We start from the raw sequence: 17,188 nt of genomic DNA on the forward strand, positions 1-17,188 counted from the left end.
TCTCTCACCCACACGAAAAGCAGCGGAACTCTTCCTCGCGGTGCGGACGCTTCTGACAAAACGCTAAAATGGCGGCGGCCGCAGCGGTGACTCTGGGTAGAGAGGGGTAAGGCTACCACAGTATTGGCCACTCAGGAGAGTAAAAGGCAGACGTTCCCGCGGATCCTCTTCCTGATTGGTTACCACGAGTGCCAATTACCTGAGAGGCCGGGAAAAGGTGGAAACGTCAGTAATCCTGAGCTTTTATGCGCAAGCCAATGAGCGCCAATCTCGCCATGCCGAAGTCACTGATTGGGCAAGAGGTTAGCAAGAGGGAGGAACTACAAACGTGAGCTTCGCCGGCGGGGCTCGACCCGCCATTAGGCAGAAGGAGCTGGGGGCCTGGTGTGGCGGTCTTTAACTTCATGGCGCCAACTTTGTTAAGCTTACTCATTTCGCCGCTTCCATGTACACACCCTGCCAATATTCCGCGTTCCATTTTGCCTTCTACTACAAGTTTCTCCCTCTAAACTCCCAAACGACCCCTCACAGCCAATTTGACTGCTTTAGGCAGACCCAAAAGCCGGTAAGAAAAATAGCGAAGCCTCCCACCTGAAGAAATCAACCGCCTCCTTTGGCCAAAAATCCATCCATACTGTAGCCCTGGGAGTCCCGCGCTCCCCTAAATTAAAACTACTTTCATTGGTGGTGATGAAAGGCACTCTGAAAACGGTTGAGGCAGCTACAATTAGGGTATACTGGCCCCGAAGTCGGCCCCGTTGGGGATGCATTACTCAGGAAAGCACTGATACCATCAGCCTTCCTGAGTCCAAGGTGAAGTGGCTTCTCTGTGTGTCCGTGGAGATTGAGAAAACACCCCCACCCTACCCTGAGAAAAAATTGGAGCAGCAAAGTTTTTTGTTTTATTTTATTAGGCGCCATCAGCCAGATCTGTAGGTTTAAACTCCTAGAACCGACCTTAGAGGGAAGAACCTAATCACAATCAGCTATAAAACAAAGTACAATCAAAACAGCATTCTCCAGAGGGTCCGGCTCCCCCATCACATTTTCTATCTCATCCTTTGGCTTCTTCACATAATCCCATATTCACTGAGCAAGCAATAACCCCTTGCAATGCACCTTTGGAAGAGGGAGTTAAGCAGCGGAGAGGGACAGGTACTCAGTGGAAGAACTTAAAATACAAACTTAAAACATGATACAAGTAGTGAATTGTTTATGAGGAAAGGGATTAGAAGAGATGACACAAGAACATAGCAGCCCCCCCAACTACCCACCCCACGCAAAAAAATAAAAAATAAAAAGAGGGACTTGGGGTCATAAAGAGAATAGTGAAGTAAGGGTTATGGAAATGGGTTTTAAAACCCCGACATGACTCTGAAATCAAATGGTGGAAAACTGGTCAAGAACTTGTTCTAGAGTGGGAAAAGGTAAGGACCTAAAAATGTCAAAACATAACATTTACAGATATGGTGGTCACTGATCTTGGTCCATTTTCATTGCAGATTCTGATGCTGACACAGACTGAGTAAAGACCATAGGATCAGTGATGAAGAAAACCAACTCCATGTTAGCTGCTCGTGTGCTCTTTTGAGGGGGGGGTCAGCATTAGGAGGTGGTCAGAACTCAATCTGCACAGGGAAAGGCATCCAGTATAGAAATCTTCTCAGCTCCTTTCAGTTTGAGCATCAAAAATAGTTTGTGTCCCAACATCCCTGGAGATAAACTTTCTTCCAAAATACCAAAGCATGAGATCAACTCACTCTATGAAACTAGGAATCTCTCCATGTCAGATAGGAGGGAGACTGGGAAAAACTTCCCAGGATCAAAATTCAAGCCAGTTTAGACCACTGTCCACCCCCATCTGCCAACCTAATTATCCAATTTACCTTCTAAAAGCCCTCTAGGTCCAGTTTTATGTGTTTCATTTAGCAAGCTCATCCAACTGAGTAAACCACATTAAACCAACCCCCTGCCTTTTAAGACCCATTGCAATTTGAAAAAATTCAAACTCACCCTACCCAATCTGGTTCTTGCCAGAATCTCCCAATCTCTAACAACACCCCCATCTCCCCAACTGTGCTCCAGCACACTGGCCTTTTTGTCCCAAGCTCATTCAGACTGCAATGTTTTCCGGATACTTCACTGGCCACCTATCTAAAGACATCCCCCTATTCCAACCCTACTTTGGCACTCTATCCCATGACTCCATGTTATTTTTCCAAATACTTACCAACTGAAATCCTATTTGTTCATTCATTTTTCTGCCTTCCCCCCCCCCACACCCCAGCAAATGCTTGTTCTACAAGGACAGGGACCTTTTCTTATTCCCTACTATGTCTACATTGTTAGAACTGCACTTGGCACGTGGTAGGCACTCAAATATTTGTTGACTAAGTTAACAAATGGATGGATGAATGAATGCATGAATGAATGAGTTAACCTCTTGATAACTGAAAGAAGGGAAATGACTGGATTTTCACTTAATATCAGCTTAAGATGGACACTTACTGCTAAAAACAAGCACATTTACTCTTATCAGCTAGTACTTTCCAGTCTCAAACAGAAAATGCAGATGACCAAATGCCAGGGAGTAGTAGCCTATGCTACAGTGTTTGATCACCAGGATTACCAGCTTGACAAATGCTGCAAAACGAAGCTTTAGATAGGAAGATTTATAGCGGGTGTCTCCATGATTTTCATCTACCCAACTGTGTTTTACCAAGTACTGAGCTTAATGTTTGTCCCTTAAAAACCATTAAAGGTTTTTAAATTAAAGACATCTGTTCCAAATCCTCTTCCTTACCACTCCGACTACAGAGAATAGAACTAAATGGGATGTTTTAAAAGTACCTTGTCTAGAACACTGTACATAGATGCCATTTTGCTGATCAGGTTTACCAAGCCCATAAAAGGTAAAGTAGCTTGTCTCAAGTCATCTAGAAAGCTTTCTGTCAGCCAAGCATATATACTAGGGATATCAAAAAAAATGTATACACATAAACTTGTATTCAGCTTTTATCATCAGTATATAGTATTACCATTTTAATAGTTTTTTCCTTTCTTAAAATGTGTATACATATTGAAAACAACAAAAGAACAAGAAAAACAAATGAAATAAAACTCATAGACACAGACAATAGTTTAGTGGTTACCAGAGGGTAAGCGGGGAGGTGGGTGGTAGATGAGGGTAAACAGGATCAAATATATGGTGATGGCAGAACTGACTCTGGATGGTGAGCACACAATGTGATATATAGATGATGTATTACATAATTGTACACCTGAAACCTATGTAACTTTGTTAACAATTGTCACCCCTATACACTTTAATTTTTTTTTTTAATGTATATATTGTTTCAGCACCCTCTGTACATATTCTGGCTGCAGATCTTGAAGACACTGAAAGAGCGTGGAACCTGGACTCTGGAAACAGAAATGAGGGTCAAATCCAAATTTGGGGGAGGAAGGGAACACTGGTGTCAGTAAAAAAACATTCAAATGTGAATAAGCAATCTGTACTAACTTCATACCCTTAGGGGTGAATATATAATTTATACACCTAATAAGTAACTCTGGCTCCTGGTCCAGAAATGAGTTACTGGTTTAGTAAGGGCTCAAATTAAAAACCAGTACTCTCCAAGGATGTTGGAAAGGAGCCACTAGGCCAATTAAGCAAGCTTCCTACCCCTCCAATCCCACTCCCAGCTACAAGCTCTTAGCCTGCCCTTAATGTCTTTGCAGGCCCATACTTTTTTTCCCATACCCAGGAGGATCTGATCCCAAGACACTGGACAGTGTTTCCTAAGACTGGAGGTGACCAAAACTGGTGTGGTCCAGTGGCCGACGTCACTCCTAGGAACCGTACATTACAAGAATCCACTGCCACAGGTGGCAGGATGGCTCAGCTAAAAAAAAAAAAAAAAGAAGAATCCACTGCCTTCACTATTATTCATTTGTGCTGCACTCACACCTACATCCAAAATCCTTTGCTCAGCTGTGTGCTCCACTAGAACATCCCAATCTCCCCAGAATGTTCTAACTCATTTCTATGAAATGGCTAGCATTTAATGAGCAATGACTACACGAGGCCCTACACCTGTTACTTTTCATTTGATCCTTCCAACAGTAGTACTACTGTAATGATTACAATAAGCAAAGTCTTGGATGGTTCAAAAAGACTGGTTCAATTCCTTGATCCACTACTTTCTAACCATGTGATTTTAAGAAAAGTTACTTAACATACAGCCTCAACTTGCCCATTTATAAAATAGGTTTAGGAATACCTAATACATTTAGGTTGCAATGAAGTTTAAATGAAATATATGGAAAGCACCTTTAACAGTGCTTAGCATGTATTCAATAAATGTTAGCTATCATCCCCATTTTATAAACCAAAAAACTGAGGTAGAATCCTGACACGTCCAAGATCACACAACTAAGTGATAGAACCAGGATTCAAACTCAAGAAGCCTGATTTTATTAGAGGCAACCCCCCTAGTCATTCTCTCTGTACCAAGTCAGTTTTCAAATCTAACTCCAGAAAGTTTTTCGAATTACTGGGACTGCCCCCATCCTTTCCTTCCTTACCTATCACTTTCCTAGCATTGCTTATTAACTGTAACTAGTTCACTGCAAGAAGTCCTGCCTCCCCAGACTGTAAATTCCTCAAGGTCAGCCCAAGGGCTCAGCTACCTGAACACTGTATTTGCCGCAATACAGATACAGTATTTCAAATGATTCAGAGCTAGACTTAAAGTCATTTAATAACTTCCCCCCACCCCCGGAAAACTTTATATAGAGTAAACCTTTTATGACCTTTTCAAAGGTACCTATAGAATTTAGGTGAATATAAATTTTCCACCTGCCATTCATCTTATCTTCTCTATTACCAAAACTCCTATTACATAATATTCCATAAATCTAGGAAATTTTCATTATAACCTCAGCCATCCCATGTTATAGTCAGCTTACTTGGCTTGATAGAACAAAATGCCCAGAGAACCAACAGTCTGGGCACAGACTTTGGCAGAGCTTAACTGCAGGCATGACCAGAAAGGTCACCTATCCACAGAGGGTGACCACTTAGTGATTAGTCCCATTATTTCCGGTAGAAGGAATGGGGTCCCAGGCCTATCCTCGACAGAATTTGAAACAAGGTCCAAACCTCAGAAAAACAGGATGATATGGCTAGACACACTCTATGTGGTCTTGTTCCAGCAATAAACCATCTAAAACTTCTCCAATGAATAAAGGCCAAGTTTTAGAGGTGATAGATGCAAAAGAGCAAAGATGTGAAGGACACTGGGAACCCATATTCCCCACTCCTTTTCCCAAAACACAAGAAATGTCTGTCCTCCCATTCACTCAACCGAACCATCTCCAAGTTACAGGACCCTGGAAATCAGAAATCCACAAAACGCACAGTGGACTATAGGATTAACATAGGTGGCATAATGTAATACGGAAGGGCATTTTAAAACAATCTGCAAGAAAGGAAAATGACAAATGATTTAGCTTTGTAGCTCCTTCTGGTTTAAACAATGAGAAGCCTGAGGCAGCAAAAGCATCAGGACCAAAAGATGACAGGCAGTTATACAGTGATCATCTAGGTCAGGTCACTCTGAAGAATTTGGGCTGCAAAACAGAACATCAGCACTGATCCGAAGAGCACGTTAAGCTGATTTTCACAGGAACCATGGGGTTGGGACAGTGGCAGAACCCTCACTGGAGAGAAAGGAAGATGACAGAAAGCCACATTGACAAAGAAATATTACAAATACACAGGCCACAATCACAGCCCTACAATCAATGAACTCTCCATCTTCCAGGGTGATAACCAGAGCTAAGCTTGTTAGCTTGGCCCTCAGGATCACCCCAGCCTCACTGCAGAAGTGACAAGAAATCTATCAAACTCCCCTTCCCAGTCCTGCAAAGAAATGAAAAGGAGCAGCGAAGCACCTGAAGGTAAACCAGTGAACAGAAAGAGAAGAAAAAGAACTCTGGCCCAAGTACCCCAAGATTACCCAAGTTAGCATCCATAAGTAAGAGCTCATAGTTATAAAGGCCATTCATATGTTTTTGTTCCCTGGGCAGAAGAGAACATCTGGGTCAAACTACTCTGTCATGGGCAAGTTCGCAAGCAGCCAGTGAAGGAGGCCAAAGAGAACCCATCTGAACTCCAGCTGACACATCTCCCCAAAACTGCCTTGTCCCAAGCAGGATCCCAGGTCAAATCTCTTAAGCCTCCTTACCCAAAGGGACATCACCAGGTTGTCCTGTTATCACCCCACCCAACCACTCTTCTTCCATTCACCCATCATTGATCCCAAGCCTCCCATCTTGTCCCTGGCTGGAACTGCCATATTTTTTTGCCCAGGTCCTCCCAAGCTCCAGTTCTGAAATAAAAGGATAGAAAGGCTCTGCAATTCCTCACCCTATCCCAGCATCCCTACTTAGTTATGCTTGCACCTCAACCCCTTCCCAGAGTCTATCATGACAGCCTCAAATACAAACCCAGCAAAACTTCTGGAATTCCTAACACATGGAGACAGGGCAAGTCTCAGGTGACTAGGATAAGGGTAGGTAGGACGCAGGAAGGACGCTCCATGGTGATGTCCAACAGGCGAAATACGACGTCTGTGACCAGAATCTCCGATACCTGCTTCCAAGTGTCCCACCATTCTTTCTCCAACCACAGGGCAGCACCAGGCACCAACCAACATCACCCCCACCCCACTAATGGCTCCTTTCTGGGTCCCAGCCCCAGCACTCAACTCAAGCCCACTGCCTAAAGGATCCAGACGCCTCTTAAGCACCAGAGCAGCCCGTTCCCCACTTCTCACTTGAGAAGCCAAACCCCAGAACCACCCTGCTGGAGCACAGGTTGTTTCTCAATGGGAAACAAGTCAGGGAAAATGGTCAAGCACAGGCAGAGGAACATGGACAATAAATTTCATGCATTTTTGGTATAATTACAGCTGAGGGCTGAACAAGCCCAAGCAACTTGGTCTGGACTTTCCAGTCCTAAAGATGGCAGACCAGCAGGACGACGATGAGCTAAGTCCCTCTGGGCAGCAGAGAAACCATTCTAATTCCCACATTCAAACCCCCTTCCTTATCTGCCCTGGGCTCTCTGGCTGCCTTCCCTTTTGCTGTCACATCTTCCTGGATGTCAAACTGGCTCCTCTGAAACTGAGTGCAATCAAGACAATGACAACCAGGTTTCCAAACTGCAAATTGCCCCAAGTTTTATTTGTAGTCCATACAAAAGGGAAAAAAAATTAAAGTTTTCTAATACCACCTACTTGGGGAGATGGGGAAGTGGGACTGTGCCACTCAGCATCAGCTAGAACATCAGGGGACAGTAGGGATTTGGACATTTACCAACGGACTGTCCCAACAGGAACTCAGTCTCAACAGTCTCAGAGGGACAGTCAGGGCCCCCTATACTGCTGGCACAGCTTGGCGCATAGGAAATGGTTAAGCTAACCCTTTCCCGGCCTCCCTCATTATCTAAAAAGAAAAAGGCGCCGCCGACCTCAGCTGTAGGTTGCTTCCCCATCCAGACGACCTTAAATATCGCGCATAAAAATAAAAGGGAGCCAGGAAAAAATAAAAACATAAAACAAATTCCCATCCTGGGAGATGGGAGGCAGGGGAGAGGGGAGACCGCAGATCTACAGCCAGTAGCAAGATTTGCTGCTGAGGCAAAGGAACGAAGTAGGTTACTGCCGAACACTCAAAAGGATCGTCTCCTGGGGGGAAGGCCCACATGGTAGAGGGGATGAAAAACCGGCAACAGGTGAGGTATGGGCCAGTGGTTATAACCTAGGTCTGCACCCTACCCCACTCCTCTCCTTCCCTCCCCATGATGCCCCATCCCAGGACGGCCCTACATGCGGCGCTGGTAGCCAGAGTGCATCTGAGCTGCCCGCAGGTAATCATTATAGGAGCCCGAATAGCGTGCGTAATCGGAATGGGCATCGGGCAGGCGACGGTAATCCAGCGAGGACTTTGTCGGCGAGCGGCGGAACGAAAGCTGCGACTCTGATAAACGGCGGTAATCAGAGAGCTCGGCTAAACGCCGGTCGGAACCATACCTAGTCGAGAGAAGAAGACAGTTGGTGAATGAGACAATTGAGGGGAGGGCTCCAGGTGGGCATGGGGGAGATGCCAATGGGGATAGGGAGGGTGTGATCAGACTGGTCTCCCAACAAACAAGATTTTGTCAGAAGGCTCATCACCCTATCCAGGGCAAGAAACCAAGCCCGCCACTGAAGCCCTCCCTTCTGAACTGGCCAAGGTGGACTTTAGTCTACACTCCCAAACCACAAACCAACTATTCCCATCCCTGGGTCCTGCACAGAAAAACCGTGGTTGGTTATCAACAGAACGGCGGACGAAAGCAAGGTCCCCAACTTCCCACAGAGTGGACGCACCTCATACACCTTGCCTTCGGCCAGTGAGTGCCAAAGGGACTACTCTTTCAAACCCACCCCCACCAAAGCCAGGACAACCACATAACAGGCTTAAGGATCCTAGAGACAGTGGGAACAGCTATGGGCCACAATCTTGCAGGCAGTAGCTCCAATGGCACTTGGGCTAGCAAGACAGGTGACACTTTTCCCAGCCTGAATAGCTGGTACCACCCCAGGCTGAGCACTATGCTCCACCTGAACTCTGGTGACCAGGAAAGTTCACAGATATGGCCCCACTCAGCCTTTGGATGTCCCACGGGAGTAGAGAAGACCAAAGGAGGGGCCAATGGCTCCAATTTCCCCCCCGTGCCAACCTCAGCCCCTTGCCCTAAGCCCCAGCTGGGGGCAGAGGCGGGGGGGGCATACAGTACCTTTTCGACATGGCGACAGCCTTTTTGTAGGGATCGTCGTAGCTGGCCCGGGGTGGGGAGAGGCGGGTACGTTCATAGGGCGGCGGGGTGCTGTTGGCGTTGGCAACGGCCCCCTGGGACATGGACAGGTAGGCTGCAGACGGCTGACCTGCCCCATCGTAGGCATTGCCCGGCTGGCCACGGTAGGAGGCAGCAGCCTGGGGATGCTGCTGGGCAGCATAGGAAGCAGCCAACGAGGCTGACGACTGAGTGCGGTAAGGAGCTGCCAGGGTGGCAGAAGGCTGGCCCCCATAGGCAGCTGCAGCACCATAGGAGCCAGTGGCTGCAGCAGCAGACTGAGCCCCATAGGAGCCTGACAGGCCCATCGATGCTTGAGCCCCATAACTATTCAGCTGGGTCTGAACAACCGGCTGGGCCCCATAGGATCCAGCCATTGGGGTAGTGGCTTGTGCAGCGTAGGCAGCTGGCTGGCTGGCATAGGCTGCAGCTGCAGCTGGCTGTGCCACATAGGCAGCAGGCTGGGAAGAGTAGGAAGCAGCCTGTTGTGCAGCATATGGGGCAGACTGGGCATTATAAGAGGCTGAGTGCTGAGCATTGTAAGAAGCTGCCTGGGCCCCATATGCCAGTGAAGAGGCTGCAGACTGGGCCCCATAGGAGGCTGCCTGGGCCCCATAGGAGCCTAGGGAGGAAGCTGCTCCCTGGGCATTGTAAGAGGCAGCCGCACGAACCCCATAGGAAGAGGCAGCCTGCGCGCCATAAGAGGACGGCTGGTTGCCATAGGAGGCCAGGGAGGAGCCCTGAGCCCCATAGGAGTTGAGCGAGGAAGCCGCAGCTGGCTGACCACCGTAGGAGAGGGCCGAGGCCGAGGGCTGGGCTCCACCATACGGGCCAAGTGACGAAGCTGCAGCAGACTGGGAGCTAGGGCTGGCCAGCTGGCCCCTGTATGGGGCCCCAAGGGAGACAGAGGGCTGAGCGCGGTAAGAGGCTGCCTGGGCTGCCATGGGCTGAGTCCGATAGCCGACACCCAAAGAGGCAGAAGGCTGGGCCCTGTAGGCAGCTCCCAGTGACACTGAGGGCTGGGCCCGGTAGGTGGCTGGCTGGGCCGTTAGAGGAGCCACATAAGAGGCTCGGGGAGGTGAACGGCGCAGGGGGCTGCGGTCGCGACCAAAGAAGGGTGGTGTGGGCTGACGGGCTTGCCCATCAAAGCCACCAGTGCTGTTGCCAAAAGCCTGCTGGTAGTCGAAGGTGGCAGAGAAGCCACCAGTTCCAGGGAATGCCGTATCCCCAGCCCCTGGTTTCTTGGTCTTGTCCCCAGACTGGATAGCCAGGCCAGGCCCCTTCTTCTGACCCTTGGTTGACAGTTCCACGTTGATGCGCTTGCCCTTCACTTCTTTGCCGTTGAGCTGCGCGATGGCGGCTTTGGCATCTGCTTCCTTCTCCATGTGAACAAACGCGTAGTCTAATAAAGCAGCAGACAGAGGGTTAGCAATTAGGGGGGCAGGGCATGCTACCCGATGGGTCCCAAATTGGACACACCAACAGCACCCAGCTGTTGCCAGCTACCTCCAAGGCCTCCAAACCCTTCTCTCCAGGAGTATGTCACAAAATGTGGCTCCCATGTAACAAAGCTTCTGACTGTCCCAAGCAGCCACCTTTGCCTGTGGCCTTCTCCCCATTCGCCCTTTTCCCCCTGCTACCTCACCCAACTTCCTGGTGAGAGAAGAAAGGGCAAAGATGAACTGCAACACAGGATAAAAATCTTCACAGCTCCTGTAAGTATAAACCAGCAGACAAAACGCAGATAGGGTGCCTGGATCACTTTATTCAGTATTCTCTAACCCAAAATCACCAAACACTACTGCTCACCTTTGAGGCTTAACTCTCAAACACTGGAAATGACCATTTATGTCTTGGCATGACCCATGTCTCAGCCTAAGGTCCAATTAAGGCAAGAGAGCTAGATTGCAACGCACAGTTCACGAAATTCCTCCATGTTGATCTCCCCTTTTCCCAGTTTTCAAAGCACTTTCATGCACAGGACCTCACTGGGCCTCACAATACTCCTGGTGAGGTAGGCAATGCAAAGGATCATTCTATTCTCCCCATTTTACAAGTGAGCAAACATGCTCAGAGAATTTATATGGCTTGCCCCAAATCAAAATGTGTTAAAGAATCAGGAACAGATCCCAGCTCTCCATGCCCCTTTACTAAACCTGTCTATCCTGAGAAATTAATGTATAAAGCAGGACGTAGGCTAGACCTCATGGTAAGCCAATGAGGTGTGAGAATGGAAACTGAGTCTCCTGGCTGAGTTCAGGCCAAAGCTCCCACCCCCAGGGTACATTACGGCCTCCACTGGTTCCTCTTCAAGACCCCTTGGGCTCATGTTCAGAGGGAACCATTAACAGGAAAGATTTGGTTTCTCAGCTTCAAGGCAAGAAGCTGCAATTACTGCAGCTAGCAGGCTCTGCTAAACTGGTTACCCCTAAGGTACTCATTCAGGATGTGAATGAGCTGAGGTGGGGTAGGCTCTAAGACAGAACACAAAGACCTACACATCTACCACATAGAAAGAGAAAATTTTAGGAGGGGGGAGGAGTGGGAAGAAATTCTTGGTTCACAACCAAACTCACAAACAACAATGGTGCAAGCAGGATATGAAGAACAATGATAAGATCATGCCGTGGGAAGTAAGGCCATGCACTTAATCCCATCTGGACTTATGGCTACTTAAAAATATACTCCAAGTACCAAGACCCCATCTCTCTCACAAGAGTTTAGGAAATAAAGAACTACCTGGATGAAATCATTAAGGTTCCATTCTTGAAGATAAAAATTCTTTTAAATGGCCTCTAAATAAATGTCCTAATTCCTAGAAACTTTCATATTGGGATGACCTCTCTCACTGTTCCTATAGAGCAAGTCATTTTTCTGATGTTAAGGCAATGCCACCAGACTCCCAGAAAAATGAGAATAAAAATTTAATCAACAGGTGGAAGTCACAAGTATGGTGTAGCACAAGGAATCCTGAGCTAGGAGATAAAAGGCCTCAGTTACAGATCCAGCTATCACTGACTTGCTATAAGCTTTTAAGAAACTTACAATTTATTTCTCCATCTGACAAATCTGTCCTATTTACCTCAGTTAGGATATTCAAATGAGACGATAAAAGTACCTTGTAAAGTAAAAGTAGCTATATAATGATAAAAGATTGATTATTCAAGCCTAGGAATGACCATAGGCTTATTTCCCTATATATTATCTTTCACCTCTAATAAAACACAAGAGATATACAACGCCATCTGTACATGCAAATTTGGAGCCTAACAGAGATGATAAAAGAAAATGAACTATCACAACTCTGAGTCCTCACACCCATGGCCAGAACCTGATTCCCTATCTACCAACTGTGAAAAAGCAAAAGTGTTCCTTTCAGTCTAGCCACAGGGCACTAGAATTGTCCTCTGACCTCTTACCTCCATTTTGGGTAAAGTAAGCTAAAAATAGATGCTGGTGGCAGGAGATTTCTCTAAAAGCAGAGGCCGAGCTGACCCTCCAGAGCATGGCAAAACCAATTGGAGAATGCAATGGCAAGCAGAAAGCAGGAGTTTAGAGGAAGATTAAAGGGAATGAGGAAAGAAAAAAAAAAAACCTCCAGGCACTGAGAGAAAATATTAAAGAATCATACTATACTCCTGGCTAACCTGAGACTAGAATGAGCTAGGAAAAAACACCCAACAAAAAAAAATTTCAGTGTTTATAAGAGCAATAGGAAATCCCCCTATCTACTCCCTACTTAGTTGGGTTTTATTAAGAGAATAAACTGTGAAATTTGAAAATTGCAATTTCACATGTGCAATTCAATTTACCACCCAGATGAGCTGTATAACTGAGTTGTTTTTTAAGAGAAGATTTATTAAAGTAAGAGAAGGGTTGGCTGGGCAGAGTCTGCTGGAAACTACTTCAAACTACTGCCATAACTGATTTTTTTAAAGCCATCAGATACAATTATAACCAGTTTATATCAGAAATTTCCTAAACCTAATAATATTGAAGGGAAGTATGAACAGGTTTCCATCTGACTCAAACACATCAGGGCTAACTAATCCTATCACAGTGAGCAGCCAAAGGCAGGCCTAGTCCTATCAAAGATTCTTAGGAACCCAACTACTCCTAGATCAAGAAAGAAAAAAACAGAGATCTAGAAAATTCCAGGGACCCACCTGCCTGGAGAGCTAGTTCAAGGAACAATGACTTCTGAAGGAAATTCACTGCATTTAAAGGGATTAGCAAGCACCTTTTACAGAGATCTCCTAATGGTCTAGTGGCATTACAATTCCCCCAGTACCAAGTTAAGAATCCAGAAAAATTAGTTTTGCTATCCTCAGAGTAAAAACTTCTAACTTTGAAACTACAAAGCTGTGCACAGGGAAAAAAAATGGCCATCCACAAAAAAAGAGAAAACAGTTTTCTCATCTACCTTTCAGACCTCCCCTGAAGTCTAAATGGTTCCTGTCAGTAACTCTCATACTTCTACTTCACTTTTGAACACCCAATAGAACACTGTGGAGAGTGGTTACAATCCACTGTTGCTATGGAGATTTTTACTCTACAATCAAATCCTATCTATGTTCCTGGGGTAACCAGGCAACTATGGTTTTTTCCCTGTAAAATAAAACAGAACTGGATGTCCTGTGCCATGCCAAGCTTCTGTGCTTTTCGAAGGCCTGACAGCCAACACAAGACTCAATCAAATGTCCATTCCCAGCCCAAGAAATGAGTAAGCTACTTATAGAGCCAGACCTAGTCTCTTCTACTAAATTCCCGACTATAAAACCTCACCTTTCTTCATTTCTTCATCCCAAAGAGATACAAAGGCATCAGTGAAGGATATGATGCTCAACTCTTTCCCACAGTCCCTTACATCAAAGTATATCAGGAGCTCTGTTACATATCAGCATAACTACAAATAACAGCTGACCACCACCACTCCCTGAGAAAGTCATCACATTTCTGCTAATCATTTACAAAGAGAAAAAATGCACAAAACTTTCGCTCTCTCACCAAGGAGTCAGCCAAGAAGAGTTCTAAAAACTACATGCAGTTATACACTTCACCCTGCCTCCCACTACCACTTAAGTGTCAGTCCCAAGCAAATTCAGGCAAATTTTCGGCTTTCTCTACCATCTGAAAGCAAGCTTCTTGACCAATGAGTTGCATGGAGACTGTCCCTGAAGATGCTAGTTTCTAGACTCCACCCTGCCTAAGAACCACAAAAGAAACACAGTAGGTCAATTAAACACAGAATTCTCATAATGAGCCATACATTCCCATCCATTTCCGGGCCAGGTGCCCCAATCTGAGGCCCTTCCCACTCTTTTATTGTAAACAAAAGCAAAAATCCATGCACCATACAGCCTGCCTCAGAGCACCCAGCAGGAAAGCCTGATTCCGGATAGTCGTGGACTTGCATAACCTGAGTTGAGGAAAATAGAATGTAGTATTAATGCAGAACAAGGAATTGACCCTAGTAGTGGGAGACTACAACCCTTTACACTTCCCCAGTTACAGAAAGGACAAAGTATGGCCCAAAAGATGTGCCTTTCCAGGACAGCAAATGAAGTATCTTGGTGGAAATGAACAGACACCTGCACCCACATTTACTATCCTCAAAACTTCTCACACAGAGTATGAGCACGTATGTATTCAACACCAGGCGTAGGGCATCAGATACTCCCAGACTGCATCTTGAAGGGCAGTTAACTCTCATCTGCTCCTAAGTGGAACAGAGACTAGCCACATACATACGGCTGCCCCACCAAATCCTGCCTACATAAAGAGCTTAGGGGTAAAAACCCAAATTATGAAAAAAATCAACTGGGTCCCAAAATGAAGTCGGGCCTAAATTATGGTGATACAATTTTCTCCAAGGAAAACTAGGGATGTGCCCTGAGGATTAAACTATTCAAGCAAAGACGGACTAGTAAGTAAATCTGTTTTAGTCAATGTTTAACCAAGACCTCTCACACACCCCTTCCCACGTCCCCCCTCAGCCAGAGTACGCTCCTTGGAAAATATGCCCCAAGCATATAAAAGAATGACACCTCCCTGGGGCATGGGCTTCGGAAGTAAAGTCTAGGGAGAAGGGGCCTTCATAAAACAAGCCGCCTTCCACGTGCAAGAGATCAGGATTTCCAGTTTGTTGGTGTAAAATCGAGCCCAAAGGGGAAAAAAACCAAGTTTGAGGGAGCTAGAAAGCAAAGTTGCCACGTCTAACCCACCAAACAATTTTGAAGGGCCAACATACTTCGGAAGGGGCCCGTCCAGTACCCACGAGTACACCCATGCCACACAATACTAAAAAGATCCCAGCCCAAGAAACGACCAAGGGCCCCGTTACCTTCCGCTCGGGAGCATTCACCGGGAGGGAACAGGAGGGTGGTCTTGGGGCGTCAGCCCCCACCTTTTCCCTCTTCCCTCGCTCTGACCGACGTCTGGAGAGGAAGTGGGGAAATGGAGACATCTTCCCCGCTCCATGATCCGGCTTGAGCCCGTCACTTCCCAATTTCCGCTCGGTGCCAGGCCCAGGAGAACAGTGGAAGGCGCGCCCCCGGTACACTCGCAAGTCTCTCAGGCGCGTCCCCGGCCCCGTAGCTCAGCCAACCAGTGGCCATCTCACCCACCCAGAGCCTCTTCCTCCCATTTTGTGAAAGGTGTCTGGACCGCAAGGGGAGGAGGGTGGCTCAACCCATCGCGCCCCCAACACCTCCGGCCTCGCTCCCGTGGACTTCCCCACCGCACCCCCGCAACCGCGCAGTGACTGACCCCCCGGGAAAGGGGCGTGGCTAACAAGCAGAGTGACCCGCACGCGCCCGCGCCTCCGCGTTACCTTTCACCACGTCACACTCGATGACGCGTCCGCGGCGCTCGAAGAGGCTGCGCAATTCCTGGCTCGTGCACGCAGCCGACACATTGCCCACGAAAATCTTCCAAGTGTTAAGAGGCCGTGGGCGCGACATCTCCACCACCAGCGCGCGCCCGGGCCGCAGCTCGTGGCCATGCAGGGCCTCAATGGCGCGCAGCGCGCCCGCGTTCTCGCGCATGTGCACGAAGGCAAACTGTTTCATGACGGCGCAGCTCATGACTGTGCCGTAGGGCGCGAAGAGGGCTGCCAGCTCCTCCGGCGTCGTATCCGCCCCATCGACATTTCCCACGAATATCTTCATTTTATCGCCTCAGCCGCCTTCCTGGAGAGCCGGGACCTCTCCTCCAGCGACAGGCGAAACGTCCAGCCAGCCGGCAGTCCTTCCCAGGAATGGCTGGCGACCGAGAACCCCGCCGCGCAGGCGCACTGATCTAGCCAATCAGGACTCGCATCCAGCGCGTCCTGCAGCCAATCAGAGAGGCTGAGAGAAGATGCACGCAGGCGCAACCAATCCCAGAGGGCCTGGGGCCCGCTCGTTAGCGGAGGGGTGGGAGAGGGAAGACGGCGCGCGACCAACCGACACTGGTGGGGGGAGGGGAAGGAAGGTTGAAGAGGTGGGTACGCGAGCGGGGTGTGCCGGCAGCCGAGCGGCCTAATCCGTGAGGCGGCCTTTGGCCCGGGTTGGGCCTGGATCGGCGGGCCCCAAGGAAAAACTTTGTTCAGTAAGAAGTTAGAGCTTCTTCCCTTCTGGCAGCCTAGGCCAAACCCGCGCCTGGAGGTGGCAGAGAGAACGTATACGGGAAGGCCGGGCCTGGCAGGAGAAACCAGGACAAACGCCTTCTATCAACAAACGGCTCCCGGGACTACCGCCTCTGGGACTGCAGGGCTGTCTGAGGGGAAGTGATAGGTATCTCCCCTGGGAGAAACCTTCGTGCCATTCTTCTTTGGAAACACATTCTTTATGGTTGCTGCGTTCCTGCGGACGCCGGAGAAGTGAAAAATCAGAGCACGTCTCTGCCTTTAGGGAATTTACCACCAAGGATTAATAAGATGTATTTCTCTTGTGTATGTTTGAAATTTTCCACAATAAAAAGTTTAATAAAATAGAAAATTAGGTCAAAAGAACGGTCCTTGAGGCAGCAAAAGTTGAGCCTTTAAAAAAAAAAAAGGAAAAATTTAAAACGTGTGTAAATAAAAAGATTTTGCATGGCAGAAACATCAAAAACATACATACACGTGACAAACTCGGAAATATTTCACTGCAGGTCCATTCTGCAAATTTGATTGAGCACCTTCCACCATGGTGGGCAGCACCAAGAATATTGCAGTGAACAAAAAGTAACAAAAACCCCCCACCTTCTTGAAGCTTGCTTATGTTATGATGGAGAGACAGATTAACAACGAAAACGTAGTGA

General features: G+C 47.5%; 1 protein-coding gene across 3 annotated transcripts; it reads right to left on the reverse strand.

Moving 5' to 3' along the window:
• Nucleotides 1-117: 117 nt before the first annotated feature.
• Nucleotides 118-16,213, reverse strand: RBM14 (RNA binding motif protein 14). 3 transcript variants are annotated; one of them, XM_019645206.1, is made up of 3 exons: nt 15,738-16,213; nt 8,849-10,307; nt 7,222-8,099 (listed from the first exon to the last, which is right to left on the reverse strand). In XM_019645206.1, the coding sequence occupies exons 1-3, from the start codon at nt 16,072-16,074 to the stop codon at nt 7,892-7,894; spliced, it is 2,004 nt and encodes a 667-aa protein (XP_019500751.1). In that variant the 5' UTR covers nt 16,075-16,213; the 3' UTR covers nt 7,222-7,891. The 3 variants fall into 3 exon arrangements, with proteins under 3 accessions (XP_019500753.1, XP_019500751.1, XP_019500752.1); XM_019645207.1 differs by lacking the exon at nt 15,738-16,213 and adding an exon at nt 15,249-15,724; XM_019645208.1 differs by lacking the exons at nt 7,222-8,099; nt 8,849-10,307 and adding an exon at nt 118-199 and having other exon boundaries at nt 15,738-16,207.
• Nucleotides 16,214-17,188: the final 975 nt, after the last annotated feature.

This window comes from Hipposideros armiger, unplaced genomic scaffold (genome assembly GCF_001890085.2).
Source record: "Hipposideros armiger isolate ML-2016 unplaced genomic scaffold, ASM189008v1 scaffold_93, whole genome shotgun sequence".
Lineage (NCBI taxonomy): Eukaryota > Metazoa > Chordata > Mammalia > Chiroptera > Hipposideridae > Hipposideros > Hipposideros armiger.